General features: G+C 31.7%; 1 protein-coding gene across 6 annotated transcripts in view; it reads left to right on the forward strand.

Annotated features, from left to right (window-relative positions):
* LOC147078361 (uncharacterized) overlaps positions 1-17,656 on the forward strand; it is a 693,462-nt gene that overhangs the window by 669,577 nt on the left and 6,229 nt on the right. For 3 of the 6 annotated variants that reach the window (XM_085958890.1, XM_085958899.1, XM_085958927.1), the window contains 8 exons: positions 367-648; positions 1,893-1,907; positions 4,573-4,725; positions 5,380-5,564; positions 6,750-6,892; positions 9,430-9,690; positions 13,476-13,769; positions 14,986-15,134. In XM_085958890.1, coding sequence (XP_085815016.1) covers positions 367-648; positions 1,893-1,907; positions 4,573-4,725; positions 5,380-5,564; positions 6,750-6,892; positions 9,430-9,690; positions 13,476-13,769; positions 14,986-15,134 — 1,482 coding nt within the window. The remainder of the gene's footprint in view (positions 1-366; positions 649-1,892; positions 1,908-4,572; positions 4,726-5,379; positions 5,565-6,749; positions 6,893-9,429; positions 9,691-13,475; positions 13,770-14,985; positions 15,135-17,656) is intronic. The other 3 variants (XM_085958907.1, XM_085958920.1, XM_085958913.1) reach the window with 3 other exon arrangements.

The following is a 17,656-nucleotide window of genomic DNA, read 5'->3' on the forward strand; positions in this document are numbered from 1 at the left end:
TATGGGCCACCACAGAGTGGAGGTTTGTATTAATAGAATTGTCTTTTTATGAAAAATGGATGTTACTCGTTTGCTTGATCTATTAGGTCCATACTCTGACTCAACACAAATTTAAAAACAACATGTGTATTTGCCAGACCCGAGGATTCGATCCTGGGACCCCCTACATTATAAGTCAACGCGTAAGCCGCTCGGCCATTGACTGTTTTTACTCTCTCACAAAATAAAACGACGAATATTGTTGTTTTCAGTTCGTACCTATTACGAATATCATTTTTTTCGTTTCTACATTACCAGTAAATGCTAAAATGCTATTTATTATTTTACTACCAAAAAATTGCATCGTAAAAATTACCATTATTACAGGAAGCCTTAGAAGTACTCCGAACAACACCTCCAATAGTCGAACTTCTCGTATGCAGACCGGAAGCCGAAGTCATGGGGTGCCTCACGCCACCGGGCGGGGGGCCACCTGAACCACCCCTCCGTCAGCCCCCTCCGGACCCTCTCAACCTTCACGCACCGAGGGCGAGGGCACCTGCCCCTCCCCCGCCCCCTCCGCCCATGCCACAGCAGGAGTCTTCGCACCAGCATCAGCACCAACCGGAGTACGAGGACCCTTTGCCGATTTATGATGTCAAATTTGGGGTTAGTTATTTTATTTATCTGTATATATCTTGACAATTTTAATATATGGCGTAGGCAAACATAAAAACGATTTTCTAATTATAACATTTCTGAGTTATGTACAGTCTCTTACAATATATTTGGTATTTTCATAAACCGAAATATATACAGACATAAATGGAGAAGAGGCTCATCAACGAAAGATGAGCGATGCTTCGCGATGAAATAAAAACGTTATTCCTGTTCCCCGTAATGTTCATAAATCCAGTGACGTCCCGTTGAAATAGTAGGGTAGGAATCCTAAATGCAGATGGTATCTACTTACTTATATGGGTATTTCACGAAGATGTAATATTTTGAAAATTTCGATATTGATCTTCTTAGTCGAGTTTACTATTAAGGCTATACTTCAGATGAGGCATGGTCTTATAAGATCGTGACTAGGCGATGCGCGGATTGTGCAAATGACGCGAGCCGAACGAAATATAATTTGTCATAAAAATTCAACATGCGTCCTTTTAATGTTATGTTTATTATTATATTCGTAATAATAATAGTATATTCATTTACATGTTTTCTTTTTCAAGTACATGCGGAACGTTGTTTAGTCATCTTTACACGATTTAAGAATATATTCCTCCGACGTCATCATAAAACAAATTGACGTGCTCACACCTCTACTGTCAGTCTTCGATTGGCGACGACTGCGAAATTTCGTTCCATCTACTGTTGAAAATTATTTGCCGTTTCACTTATGTGTGCTCTTAACTAATACTTGGTGCATTTTCTATAAGTATTATTGTGTGGTACCTACTGTTCGATTATACGGAATACAGCGGAAAACACATTTTGAAAATACTCGATATACTGGATCATTTGTTAGGTTAGGTTAGGTTGGGTTGGGTTTGGTTAGGTTTGGTTAGGTTAACCTAACAAATAATCCAGTTTATCGGCTATTTTCAAAATGTGTTTTCCGCTGTATTCCGTATAACCGAACAGTACCCTGATTTTTTATTTATATAACAGCTAATAAAAATATATGACTAATCCCGATTAATGGGATAAGTCGCTAAACTTGATCACCTCTCGCGGATAAGATCCCAGACTGTGCACGAAATGAATTTGTGGCAAGCTGTAAGACTCAACAGGAGATTATGGGATTAGGTTTCTCTTTGTGTCATTCATACCATCACCAACGATACTAAAGTTGTGTTTGCTCTCTTTTCTCCCTCCTTCTGTATCTCTCTCTATCTGGAATTCCACAGGACGACGGATCAGTGGTAAGGTTTACTTTTCTATATTTGAATTATACGTACCTCGTCTTGGCAGTACTGAATTAGGCATATTATTTTATGAGTCGCCTATTTCCAAAATTCACCTCGTACATTTTGTTTTGTTTTGAGATATTCACAAAAAAAAACGAGTATTGAACCTCTACATAGAAAAAATAACATTTTTTTTTTCTTGGGCCATTGGGCGGGTGCTTTTAATATTATAACTACAGAGCTTTTCTAATCAAGCACTTGAAAGTTTTGCGAAACATGATTACACTCGTACTTTACCGCATTGAGCGAAAGTTTAAAAATACTCTGTAACAATGGAAAAGATGATATTTGAAAATTGGATGATGTTTTTCAACTGTTATACTGACTGCAAAAGACCAGTTTTGGCAATTTTTATATAACATGTGCACGTATGCAACTTTGAATAAGGAATATACTTACATATTCAGTTCATTTTTGGTCAAAACTAGACAAGATTATTTTTGGAAATGGGTGACTCATATATTATATAGGTACTATATTTTTTATTTATTTTTTTAATTTCAATAATAAAATGATTTTTAACAGCTTATCGTAATAATATTATCAAAGAAAACCAGATAACTGCAATATTTAGTTACATATTAACGTTATTTATAATATCTATAAAATGTGTATGGATTATAATCACATTGCCATTTTTCATCGATTAACTCTCTTGAATAATATAATAAGATAATCGTTCTCTTTCACAGCTAATATTCTGCTAACATGTCCACTTAGATATTGAAATATTTCCACATACATTACATTATATTGTATTTGGATAAAAATAAATTCTACTTATAGGTACCTATTACAATTAGGATACTTACATGATATTGCAAATTTTCTTTTACATAATATTGTATCTTGACTTTTTATTATCGCGTGGCATTTAATTAATATTAAGATTTCTATCTAAGACAGTGTCCATTAATAAGTCAATTATTGATCAATATATTTCGTAGTCTTAAGTAGCCGTTACTTTAATGAAATTTGAAATGTGGTTCTCTATTTTTTATTTTACTATATTATTTCTGTGTAGGAAAGGAAAAGAGAGATAAGCCTTTGTTTTTTAAGAGTTTTAAGGGTACAAGTCCGTTTACAGGAAGCCAGGGGGGAACCGCGTTAATTTTCATAGCCGATTTTGGCAAAATTCAAGAATGAAAACCTAACCTAACAAATAATCCAGTATATCGGCAATTTTCAAAATTTGTTTGCCGCTGGCTTCTTGTAAACCGTCAAGAACCGTTTTAAGTATGCTAACTTAAGTATAATTTATAATATACTGATATATGAGAAAATAGACGTGTCGAATCGATGCAGTGGAATTAGTAATACAGAAACGTAGAAGTTCACATGCTAAGTTTTACAAAGCTCTTCTTTTGACTTTGATTTTAAACTTATCTCCCTTTTATTTTAACACACAGACTTAGCAGCTTAGTTCGGACCTGGTGAATCCGAATATAATTTTTTAGACTTTACTTCATTTTACTGCACGATAAGCTACTATTCAATTCAGTTTTATTTACTTGCGACATTTTAAGATGCACGTTTGCTAAAAAAGATTCATTTTTGCTCTGAGTTTGCTTTATTCTGATAAAAGATAATCTCACTTATTTACTTTTGAAAAGCCTCAGAAAGCTTTTTATGAAATGTCAATATATTCAAAATCGTCTGTATTCTTTCGGATTGCTTTTCGTGGAGGATTAAATGTATGCTTTATATCTATCTGTACCTGAAAGCCAACGTGTCGTATATGTCCAAAAATAACATTTTTTGGGAAAACGCAATTATATATTTTTCAGCCGCTCGATAGTCTCGAAGTCAAAAACAAAATACTTTTCTCCATAACTTTCACATTGAGATATGCACGTAAAAATAATGATAGGTACAGTTTTTATAGAATTTTGCGTACATTATAAATAGTATTGTAATAGATAATTGTAAAAGGGTTACTGAGCCACTTTGACCATTGATTAAATTAAAAATAATAAAGTTATTTGGTTAATAAGAATGATTGTTGTGTATTTAAAAAAATGGAGAGAAGCCCTTTTGGTTATTTTTGGTTATGGTTATAATAACTATCGGCGTTTTGGTTTTAGGAATTTTTGGTTCCTATTATAAATACACTAAAAAAATGAATTGGCTCTGTAAGATGTGACACTTTAGATCAGTGATGAGCAACCTGTCCTATCGCGATAAGTCCAAATGAAATACCATTTTTTTTCTTGTGCGTATTTATTTTGCACAAGTATTTAGGTATATATTTTTTTTTCAATTCATACAAACTGATTATTTTACAAAACCTTAAAATTTTTATTATTCGACATATACTTAATTATAAAAAAAATGTTTTCTCGACGACAGCAAATTACCCCGGGGGTTGCATGTGGCCCGCGGGCCGCAAATAGATCGTTACTGCTTTAAATACAAAAAAAAACTCTATCTGTGTAATCGTACATATCAGCCATTGTGTCAGCTCTGAGTTACATATTAATAATAATATAAGATATTCATTCTATAATAGTGACTTGATCACACTTCAGATCACAACAGACTGAATCTTTACAATGAATCAGGTGAATTGAATCTATCGAACGATATGTTATTCTTCATTATTATTGTTTACTTCTTTCAGGAGTTTGACATTGTGATGACGAAGGTGAACGGATCGCTTGGTTTCACGCTTAGAAAGGAAGACCACAGCGCTCTCGGTCACTACGTCAGGGCACTAGTCAGGGAGCCAGCCCTTAGCGATGGACGGATACAGCCTGGAGATAGGATTGTCGCCGTAAGCAAAGTTAAACATTTACAAAATACACACCAACCGTTCAGTGTTTATCTCTCGTTTGATTCATTCGATTCATATTAAGAGTGCATGATCAAAATCAATCGACGTATTCTTTCTTGTCTACAACAAGTAAATTTTTTTTTTTTTACTAGATATTATGCTCTATATCAGCAATTTTTAAATTAAGCACTGGATGAGGGGAGGTCGTATTGGACGACAAGGGGGCGATAGGCTACTTAAAGGGGATAAATAATACAAATCGATACCTCAGATTCTTCACCCATATAAACCACGTTTATACCTGTTAAAAAACCTCGGAAATTTGAATGATTTTTCTCCAGTACCAATCTGTCATTTAATATATCTATACCTACATATTATTTAAGTACCTAAATCATGAAATCTCCTATTTGTTGGTATATGAACAACCATCCCATTTAACTAGTTTTACACTACTATGTGCTATTTTATGTGTTTTTAAGTGTTTTTGACACAAATTAATTTTTTAATATCAAACATTTCATGCTGATGATTATACCTATTACATTTATTTTCTTCTCTTACAATAAGTACATAACATTGTGATGTTTAAAAAACTTTTTTTTTTTAAATGGTTTCTAAGCAAATCGTTCATTTTACTCATGGCTGTTCAAGGTAAATGATGTACCAATGTCAACTTTATCTCACGGAGAGGCTGTGTCATTCCTTCGACGGTGTGGACCGATGGCTCGCTTGCGACTTTACCGAGACCACTGTGGAACTCCACCATCACCTTCTGCTGCTTCACCCACAACCGAATCTGATACCAATCCAATTACAAGACCTAAACCTCCTTTAAGGTAATACAAAGATTATCAATGAGTTAAAATCTTTCATTAAGAATGCAAAGTATTTTTATTGAAAGAAATAACTAGGAACATTCTCAAAAATACATCCATTAGGAAAAATTTTAGAAAACACCTTCTTCAGAATGGGGTTTCAATACACTTATTTCACTTCCTGGGCGAAAGCTCTGGTCACTAAACTGACTGAGATATCTATTTTGCAGAAATTTTGATAATAGCTACCATTTTTATATTTAATCAATGTTATAATCATCATAAAATTATTGGTGAGCGTTCTAATACTTCTTATTTAATTTTATTCAACAATAGCTTTTAATAATGGTTATAGAAACCAGTGGTGAAGAGCGTCTGTTCGACAAAGGTAAACATTGAGTAAACAAAACTTCAGTACCATACATACACCTGTGCCCACATGCAGTAACGAACAACAAATGTGTTCAAATAATAGGTGGATGTTTAGCTTGTCTTAATAATTATTTTTTGTGCCGAGATTTTTTCTTATTTGTCTCAACAATTTTTTGTTAGTTGTTTTCATACATTTCTGTGTTAGGATTCTTGGACTAATAATTTCATACAGTTATCTATCACCATTGCAATACTACTAAAGACTGCTAGTTTTAAATGAATGAATAAGATAATTCTGTATGCAAATAGGAAAGGGAGATATGTCTAAAAAAATAGTTGAATTGGCAAATTAACCATGTTACATATTGTTGGGTTACTGCCAAAATTTGGTTAGTCGATAATTTAGATATTTAGAGTTAACAACGGATTACGTGTCTATATATAAATATGATGTATGCTAGAAAAAATTTCAAGGTCATCCGATATATAGAACATGCACATAAAGCGCTTTTAGTTTAGAGTTTAGAGGGCATGTCAAACTTAAAATTGCAATTACTCTATAACATGATTTCGAAACAACAAATTTTGGCAGTAACCTCACGAATATGCATAAAGAAAAGGGGACGAATCGAATCAATTGATAAATTTCACACGGAAACATATACAATCATGTGAAAATCCAAAACAGAATTTTCTCATGGCCGTCCTGAAAAGTATTGATTTAATAACTACTGACTTATCCCACTTTTACTTATTTTAGACTTATCTCCCTTTTATTTGATGCACAGATATTGTTATTCTCAGTTTAAAATGTGACATGACTTTACCCCGCAGACAAGAAGCAGTCAATATGCTGTGCGATATCGCAGCTAGGAAACTAACCCCCGACGATGGCAACGGCTCCCACTCGCCCTGCATTTCGCCGAGGAGGTTTAAAAAATTAACAAGAAACAGTACAGGGTATTCACAAAACAGCGGTAAGTGGACAAACAACGCCTACGTGCTTTCTACTGCCCTCTTTGAATCATAAATGTTACCGCTTTATCTGTCAACATATTATATTATTACATTTAGATTTTATTAGCATTTTTACAAGTTAATTTTAGAATTGTGTATTGTCATAACCTATACAGTTATTTTTCTCTTCTCTCTCAGAAATCAGGTCTGTTATCAAAATGAATTCTCATAACTCATCACCCTTAACGAACCGAGTGAATAAAAATATGTATTAGCTTATACTTATTATTTTTTTCAGTAAATACTTACAACTTACTATACAAAGCGAAAGCATAAGCGTTTACTTTAAAAGATACAAGTAAAACTAAACACTTGCTTTTATTCTCTTAGCTCAATGTGTTTTTGTAATATTACTGATTTTTTTTCATCCATGACAGATTCCCACACAACCATTTTGTTTTACACTGCCGCCACAACACAAATATTAATTTTAATGTAAACCTCATTTGCTTTTTCATATTGATGTAAAACGTTTATGACAAATTTACTACTATTAAGTGAGTTTACTTTGCACAAATGATGTCAACTTTGCACCCGCTGCAATTTCATCCCTCAAAGCTAAATAAATTTAAAATATATTATAAACTACCATTCTATATACAGTATAATCTATAAACATGTACATACTAATTGAACTAAGTGTACCATATACAACTAATTATCATATAAACATTTCTAGAATGTCCAAGTTCATTCTACAATTTAGAATTTTTAATTTTGCTGCAATTCAAGTGCAGTTATGATTTTCTTTGATTCATATTATACTGTATGTGTATATGATCATAAATTAACAAAAATTTCCCCATAACAATGACTACCAATTTATTGTCATATGTTGCATATTATCTATTAATGGGATTTGATAACTTTTTCTTCAGCATATTTCATACAGCACATATGTTTTGAATAAAAATATTTAAATAATATGACATTTTAAAAATTGGCATATTATTCTCAGCATAAAGTATTTTACCAACTTATATAATTTTTTGAAATTATATGTCTGAAAGACAAATGTATCAAACGAAATAATAAAAAATAATGTAGTCTTTATGCCAGGTCTTGATTTCTAATAAATGTCACGAAAAAACGTGTATTTTTTCCACATCTGTGTTATTCTGATAGTACGTTTTCTTTATATGTATGGAAATCATTTCGTGGAGATAACATTATTGTATCTACCCAAAATCCTATATAATATGTCGCAAAATACACTCTGTATGCTTCAATGTACAACTCCAAAATAGCCTTAGGCTACCATAACACCAGGTGCAAAGTAGACACACTTTTCATTAGTACAGCATAATATTATTAAATCATGAGCTACATTACATTATATAAGCCATCTGCTATCAAAGGTGGAACTATCCCATATTTATGTAGGACAGTTCTAGTTTTGATTCCAGATGACTCATATCTAAACAGTTTTCATATTATAATGTAAGATTTTATAGGTTCAATTTGACAAATTCCAAGAGTAAATTTTATTGGTAAGAAATCACAAGCCAAAGCTTCATTTAAATATTATGTGAACACAGCACATTGTGACGTCTATATATTATTGGTATTTCATTTTAATGTGTGAATATTAATTAATTGCTCATTTTTATTAAATTGAAATTATATGTTTTTACAATTAGTAATGTCGTGTTTGATAAATTAATAATCTGTATCAGTAGGTAGTTATTTTTGCAGTATGCTGTATTTGAACCACTCTTTTAACAAAGAATATGTCAGTGTTTTTTATTTCTTTATACTGATACTGAAGAATAAAGATTGTATCATAATCTTACCTGTTTCTTGTTAAAAACAAAGTGGTAGTCATAATATATACATACTTAACTAAATTTATTGTGTTCGTACTTATCTCCTTTTTCTTTTACATTACAATTTTTATTGAATTAATTAATTATTATATTTTCTTGTATTTTTTTTGTATTTATCGATGAATATTACGAGTAATCAGGAAAAAATAATATGAAAATGAGCAAAACTAATTTTAATGCTGGGCATAGGATTTCAAAATTGTGAATATTGCTGTCTTTCCATGCAAAGGGAGACTATTCAAGATTTCAGATTTTTTTTAGACAACAGTTTGCAGTTAATTGGTTTTAAAATCAATGCATATCATAAAACTATAAAGACACAATTCAAACAAATAATGATATTCTTTGTAAGAATATGACCTGACTGGATTTTTGATTGCAAAATTTTATCATATTTTAATTCTCTGCAATTTTTTTCTTAATGCGTTAATTTTTAAAAAGAAGTTTTGATTAATACACATTCACCCATAAGTGTATTAAGTATAAGTGTATAGATAGTGAATTATCTTCATTTCTCATTACTTGACTAAGTCAGCACCTTTTATGATGTTGTGATCAAATGCTCACGAAATTCACACGCACTATTGAAATATCATCATACAAAACCCACCGATTTATATTTGAAGCCTCACACATTCGCAACACCCAATAGTAATGGTACATTTTTACAGATACCATGCACCCCTACTCCGTAAACTGTCCAAGCACAACGGCAGAAAACTCAGACAATGAGCTGAGTCAAACGTTGTCGTACCAATCGACCGACACTGCTGATACCACCTATTCCGTTGTCCCGGACGGTAGACCTATTAGGCCCACGTGTTTTAACGGGCAAGCGTTTGACAGTTCTAAACCCGCTAGACCTGATTTCTTGGATTTGGGCGGACCGCCAACGCCCGTTATTAATAGAAAACAGAGGCTGCATTTTTCAGGTAGAGTCTTTAATACCAGTAAAATGAATGACAACTTCTACGCCCAGGTATCATCTGCTAAAAACTAATCTTACCTAACCTCACACCTCACTTGTATGTTATATTCATAAGCAGTACAATAAATAAAACTATATCTTTCAAAGAATTTTTACACATAAGTAATAAAATGTAATGACATGAATCAGTTAAGTACATTAAATTTTCAGAGCAGTTTGTGAAATAGTTTCGGATTAAAAGATCTGAACTTGATCATTTTTGTGATCTTAAATTGAATATCATTATTTTGATTGTTAAGTAGGCAAAAAATTAAAAACAAATTACTTTGCGCGGATGGAAAAGAGAGATAAGTCTAAAATCATATCATATGATAAAATAAACATGAAATCATATCATAAAACTTATGAAAATGAGAAAAAAAACCTCTGGGAATTATCTATCAATTTTCTTATAAATTCTGAAATTAAGCAATAGTCTGCATATAAAAATGCCATTTACGTTAATCTGGAACATACTTCGGTGATCTTTATGGGGAAACTACAAAAAGTTTCAGGTAGAAGATTCAACATCTGTAGTTTTAAACAACTTTACATAGATACTCCTATTTCTGTGTGGAATTTAATAATTCTGAAATGTTGTTTTATGCCTCGTCCCTTTTCTCATTTACACATAAAATATGCGTTCGTTATTTTGGCATAACTTATTTATTTTAATATGACTTATCTCCCTTTTCCTTTCCTACACAGATTTATTATGTTTAATTTGTTTAATTACTTACAGACAAAATATTATTGTACCGTTAATTGTTTACTTAGTTTTACAGATTTTACCTGTGCGTGGTTGTAAAAGTTTCCATAAATCCTGTTGAATATTAGTTCAATGTGCATGTATCATTTTAAAAATATCATTTTAAGTTTGATCGCTGAATTAAGATCATTTTAATATAATAATTATTGTTTTTGAAATGTCTGCACTGTTGAATGTTTTGTTATGTTTTGCTTGATATTTATAATGAACATAATGGGCCAAGTCAATGATAATAGATTTACTTGAAGAAGTGTCTACTTAGTAGACTGTACCTATTTACTGATTTGGCCCAATGTCTTGCAGTTTTTTTACCGCTATACCCTTGCACTTTACCTGCACGGTCAATGTTAGAAAAATATACTTGCAAATCAGAGCTGAAACGAGTGTGTGGCATTTAGTAGGATTAGCTCTGAACACATTACAAATGTTTACTTTAAAGTGAGACTTGACTATGAGCACGATGCATAACCATCTGGATTAACAAATACCATACAGAGTTGCTAATTTAATATCGACTTAGGCGTGTGTTGTCCGTATTTTAAATGGTTTCCTTCTGGGACACTGCCTTTTTTTCGTAGATTTACTCGTATCCGGAAGCTTGTACGTATGCAGTTCGCCGTATCACACTTCACCGTGAAATGTTGTTTCGGAAATATATGGCCGTATATTAGTGACCGTCCAACCTCTTTGGGTCGTATAGTACTGACATAAAATTCATGTCCAAATAAAACACGGTTCTTGTTGGCTTACACTTTACAGGAAGTCAGCAGCGAACAAATTTTGAAAATAGCCAATATGCTGGATTATTTGTTAGGTTAGGTTTTCATTCTTGAATTCATGAATTTTGCCAAAATCAGCTATAAAAATTGAATCAATGTTCATATTGAATCTAATAAAATTGGAGACCGTATAGTATACAGCCATCTCTTTCCGATAAGAAAGCTCTCGGCGAACTGTGCCACAGTGAAATATTTTACATGTAATCAGATTTACTACCTGCTATTTGACATATTATTATGTATGGGTACTGTAAGACAGTGCAATCTGTTGCCGATATTGGCCCCTTAAAGATAGACACATATCTTAGGGACTTGAACTCCTAAGTATGGTATGCATAAATGAAAAAGATGGTATTTCATCTATCCTGTATTAAAATTTGCCTTAAATATAAATTTATATCTTCACTAAGTTATCAGTAATTAATTGTCTACATAAAATCTAGATGATTCTAGTAAATGCTAACACACCTTTTCCCACCTCTGCTACCATGCTAGTTTATTATTTATTTAATACAATGGAAATGCCCTGTCCCTTGTTCATAATATTACTTTTCAGGTTATTTGTATATATTTTGATTGTTTTCTTTTCATTTTTATGACAGTTTCAGTTCGATTCAGATACTTCTATGATTTTTGTATTATAATTTGTATCATTGATTTTTGAGGTAGTGTATATAGTTTTATAATTTTGAGTTTTCTGGGAATACAGAGTTTGGTTTCTTTAAGTTTTGTAAATATATAAAATCTTTTTGCTTTGATTTTCTATGTGATTCAGATATAATAGGATGAAATTAAAAATATATCATTGTTTCTTGATTTGTTTTATTGAAAAAAAATATACATTAATTAAATTAGAAGACCAATGTTGATTACATTAAATTTAATAGTATAGTAGGTATTCAAAAATTAATATATTTTTTTAATAAAATCACATTGGACCATGTTGTGCATTTAACTAGTGATATATAAAAAATGACTCGCGACCATTCTACTCGGCCAGTTATATTGCTATGGTTCAGCCACAACTGACCACACTTTATTTTGCAAACTACACGTGACCGACAAAATATGGCTTGTGATGTGCAACCAAAACATAATATGTTGTTCTACATGAGCAGTCAACCCGTGTCAAAAATGTGTATACCTATAGGTATAGTTGTTTTGTTAAATGAAATTTTTAAACAAAATCATTTAGGTTTTTATGCTATTGAGAATTCCATGGCATTTGATAAAACACTCATCTAAACAGGTCAATTCTATACCATTGATTTTGGCTGATGGCCAAAATATAGTCTTGTGGAAAATGAAAAATTTGGGCTCTCTTTGAGAGACATTACCCTGAACAATCTGTAGACTGTAGAAAAGACGTATATGTCATTATGAGACTCTGTCTTTTCTCATTCTGGAAATCAACATTTCATGATCACATAAAATATAGTAATACCATAAACCAGTAAGTAAGTAAATGCTATTGTTTTTAAATAAAAAATATAAAGCTATATTTTGGTACATGAGATTTCTCTGGTTATACAAATTTAATTTTATTGTTATCTTACATTGTATATTAAAATATATTCAGTAAACTTTCCGTTTAAGGACTTGTAATTTTTGAGAATTTGCAACATTTTGCTTTCTGTATTCTGATTTTCATGGGTTGGACTTAGGACTATGAATAACTGCATAATGTCGTCCAATAGTAATTCATATTATTTCCGTAACTTTAACCAGTTCTATGCCTTCAGCGAGTTTTCTCGCTCTATGAGACTGTGATCGATAGGCCGCACATACAAATTTCGCGAATTATCTCGTCTGACTTTAAACTCAAATTACTAGCCACTGTTGATTGATTTGTATAATCTGAAAAATTAAACACACAGTGACATCTGTTTGAATAATTATGAAATACTAAACCATAAATTATCGATATTACAGCGATTCTAGTAAGAGCTTCGCTCTACATTCAACGTGTCGTTAAAAATCTGCGGCCTGTCAGATACTGCCATAGTAGTATCGTGAGGCATAGAAAAGAATAGATAAACCCATCAAAAATAAAAATTAAAATCGAAATTTTTAATTTGCAGGCTAATTTTAAAACTAGTGTGGAACAATTCAACTTAATTTTTTGACATACACATACCTGTTTATCTTAAAGTCACATTAAAACAAAAACACTTATCTAATACGTAACTTATGACTTTACAGTAGCAGCCCACGGGTATGAGCTAAACAACCTGGATAATAATGTCTTGGACGCGCCAAATATATACCAGGATATATCTCAAAACGGCGGTTCTGCTTACCTGTCGGCCAATCAGAGCCTGCCCGTCAACTCGGAGATGTCTAATGAGCCCATCTCGATGCCCATAGAGCTGAACGCGACTCTCGACGCAGACAGTGCGAGGTTTAGTTACAAGAATCCGGCCTACCAGAGCGCTGTTATCCACCCTTCGAGTACTCCTCATTCAAACCATGTTATATTAGAAAATAGGGATGATGGTAAGATGCATATTCATGCATTTTCATAATATAGAAATTCCAATCCAAGAATCCTGGAAGCCTAGATTAAAAATGCTAGAATCCCTAGAATTATAGCTTAACAGCACCCATTAAATCGCCAGACCGCTGGCACTTCCTGACACTTCCCCCATAGGAAGTATAATAGCTAGCCAGCGGGGAACACCTGCGTGGGTACCATTTTTTATATTCTTGTACCACCTTTAAACTTAGTTTTTTAATAATTTTAATGATTTTTAGGGAATTCTTTTTTCTATAAAACATTTACTTTCCACCAAAAACTATAATTTTTCTAGAATAACCATATCTAGGTCAACATAATTATTGACAATTTGTTTTTTAGTCAACGGCTAACGACTTTTGCACCATAAAATTAAGCTGTAAAACTAAAATGTAAAGTTAAGAAAGTTGACATTAAACGGAAAGTAGTTCCATCTTACGTGTTCTCATGATTTATTCTGTAGTCATTATGTTTGTTTTAAGTTGCTACGAATAAAACATTGTCTCTTAATTTTTTATTTATTTATAAAAAATGCAATTATTGTTAAGTGTGCCATTTTTGCTTTTTTCTGAGTGGCTATGTTTTGTGGTATATTACATTTACTATCAATTAGAAGAAAAGAATCTTAACTCAGGTAGAGATCCGAAAATTTAGGCATGACATGGAAAAGAGACCCATAGATGGCGCGGCCCATTGACTGGCGCGGCAAGCACTATGCAGAGGGATGAGGGTTTAACTCTATGTTGACTGCGTAATTTTTATCTCTCAGTCTTACAGCCAGTCAGCTTAGTCTGATTAGCTCTAACCCTTTTGATCATACAGGTTTTCTATTTTGAAACTAAGCACCTTACACTATCGAGATTCGTTTCTAGTAATAAGTGTGGTTTATAGTTGTCAAATGTGATACCTACCTGAACTGAACTAATCCTTTGGCAAGTTAATCTGGTTATTTGGTCGAGCGAGTCATCTTATCTTGTTAATCTATTTTTGTGTACCGTTTGTAGTATTCCGTGTTATTATTGATTAAATCTCTGTGAACTCTGAATAAATACTAAACTTGAAGTGTTTCTATTTTATAAATAAAACATAATATAACTGGCGACAAATGTGGGCCCAGACTATTTCTATTATATAAATAAAACCATCCTATACTTTTTCTTTTAGAGAGATAAAGGTGATATTTTTTATTTGTAACAGGTATGACAAGATGGAAGTGCGTGACGCTATCACCAGAGAACGAGCGCAAATCGAAAATAGAGAAGAACCCTGTCAAAGAAGAACCGGAGAAGCCGAAAATTATCCACTACCCCGACGAGAAGAAAGAACCGGGCACGAGTGAACCAAGGGTTAATTTACCATCATAATAATTTTCACTAAATGTTTTCTATCATCACTGCACTGCAATTGCATTGTAAATATTAGTAAATTACTATAAATTCAGTGAAGAAGAACTTAGAAATCCAGTTAACTCTGACATAATAATAATAATAAATATTAAGTTACTGTTAATTTTAATTTAAAATTCAATTATTGTCCATATTCTATTCTCTGATAGGATTAATTAATAATAATATTTGAATATCATTTTATGTTCAAAAGTAAAATATTCTAGGTATCCATGTACATAATGTTATCTGATTAATTGTTTTCAAGAAATGTACAAGTCAAATTAGGAGCACTTGTTAATTTTTTGTGGATGACTTACTTCCTGCCCATTCCTTAATTAATTATTTATTTATAATAATTTGTTTTATGTTTATTTCTTTTATTATGTAAATACTCTCTTATAATTTAATTAAAAAATATTGTGTATTCAAATAAAAAAAAGTTGAGGTTTACACTGTGTATAATTTTAACAATCACTAGTGATAATCTTTATTTTGTAGAGCACCCTTCAAACACAATGTAGGTATTTTGAATTTTACTTTTCTTTTTTTATTCCGCTTTTATCATTCATTTTTTTAATAAATTACTTTAAAAATCATTCAACAGTTTCCATTATCAGATGAATATTAATTTTTTCAATTATTTTCAGTTCAAGCTTTGTTGTTTTATATTTTTTACTTCTCATTCCTGACAACCAAATTCCATTTTACTTATGCAATACAAACTCTCAATGGTAATCAAGATCTTTAAACATAAAAAAAATAATATTCATTTTAAAACTTGCACATTAAAACAATATTCATTTTAAAACTTGCACAATAAAACACATTTATAAATATTCTTTATTCTAATCTAAACTAAACTATTCAGAAATATAAAATGATCTTCCCATCTAATATCACCGTAACTAAGTTTCAGTGGCGAGGGATGGTGGTAGGCTGTTAGGATCTGACATAAATAGTGCACACTAAACTTTATCAGTCATACTTAATGTTTTCATTGAACAAAGAATACAAATACAATTGCAGATGAAAGAATACAATTGCAGATGGTGCTGGTTAGTTTTTTTTTAAATCAATTAAGCTCTGCCTAAACCAAACCGTAGTAGTTTAGGTATGCTATGTGCAATCCGGCAAAAATAGTGCTCACTTTTTCGGCCATACTCGTTTTTTTTCATTGAATTACGAATACATATTACAGTTGATGTTAGATAGTTTTTTTTTAATTCATTAAGCACTGCCTAAACTAAACCTTAATATATAAATAACTATTTCTTTTATTCAACGAATAATTCACAAGATTTAAGAATGTACCATTCTGATTATTGAACATACATAATTATGAAAAATACTTTCTGAGAAAATGTATTACCTATAACCAATAGAAAAAATCCTTTTTGAAAAAAGTAAGCCACCGAGAACCGAACCCTGCATCTTTTGGGTTTACGCCCCGTCCGTTGCATTTACCTCTATGCTACAAGGCGACGTCCTAATTGCGACAAATTTTAACTATTGGCCTTTTTAATACCTACTCATCAGCATTCTTCTAAATCAAGCTACTTTGGCAATCGGTTTTTGTTTTATTAAATCAAAGTAGATACCTATTACTTCAAATTACTAACCGACGTCGTGGATTTCTCCAATATTTTTTATGATGTAACTTACTTGAACTTGCTAATAAATTATAATTAACTATTTCTTTTATTCAACGAATAATTAACAAGATTTAAGAATGTACCATTCTGATTATTGAACATATATAATTTTGATAAACACTTTCTGAGAAAACATATTATAACCAATAGAAAAAATCATTAGCAAGTTACATCATAAAAAATATTGGAGAAATACACGACGTCGGTAACACTATCTGGAATGCGTAGTCTTTTTTTAAATAAAAACAAATGTGTATCACTGACAAAATTTACTTTGCACTATTTATGTTGGATCTTAACATCCTACCTCTACCGTTCGCCACTGCTAAGTCTACATCATGGTTGTGGTATTTTTTTTTGGTTTTAGGTATATATCAGCACTGTGTATTTACCATTAATTTTTTTGGAATTGACTTAATTTACCAAACTTTTTCAAGTCGCAACTACTTGTATAAAACAATAGGTACCTAGATAACCAGTGAGTCCCTTTGTACATTAACATAAAATGCCATTTTTAATAGGTTTAAAAAAAACACAATAATAATCATGACATAAAATTATACATGACCTAAATTTTCAATCATATTACCTTTCATATTACTGTTTTTTTGTATGGATTATTACATTGGATTACATTGTTGTTCACTATACTATTGTGTGTTTGTTTACTGTCCAATATTACACTTTATCTTTTCCACCGGTAGCTGATTGTTTTTATTGTCTATGTATGGGTGACTGCTTGTTATTATGCTGAAACTTTTTGCTCCCACTTTCAGCCTAATTTCAGTGAAAAAGGTTATTTGAATACACATACAGATACACACGTTA

This window comes from Rhyacophila brunnea, unplaced genomic scaffold (genome assembly GCF_057557595.1).
Source record: "Rhyacophila brunnea isolate RB1 unplaced genomic scaffold, BYU_Rbru_1.0 scaffold_11, whole genome shotgun sequence".
Taxonomy (NCBI): domain Eukaryota; kingdom Metazoa; phylum Arthropoda; class Insecta; order Trichoptera; family Rhyacophilidae; genus Rhyacophila; species Rhyacophila brunnea.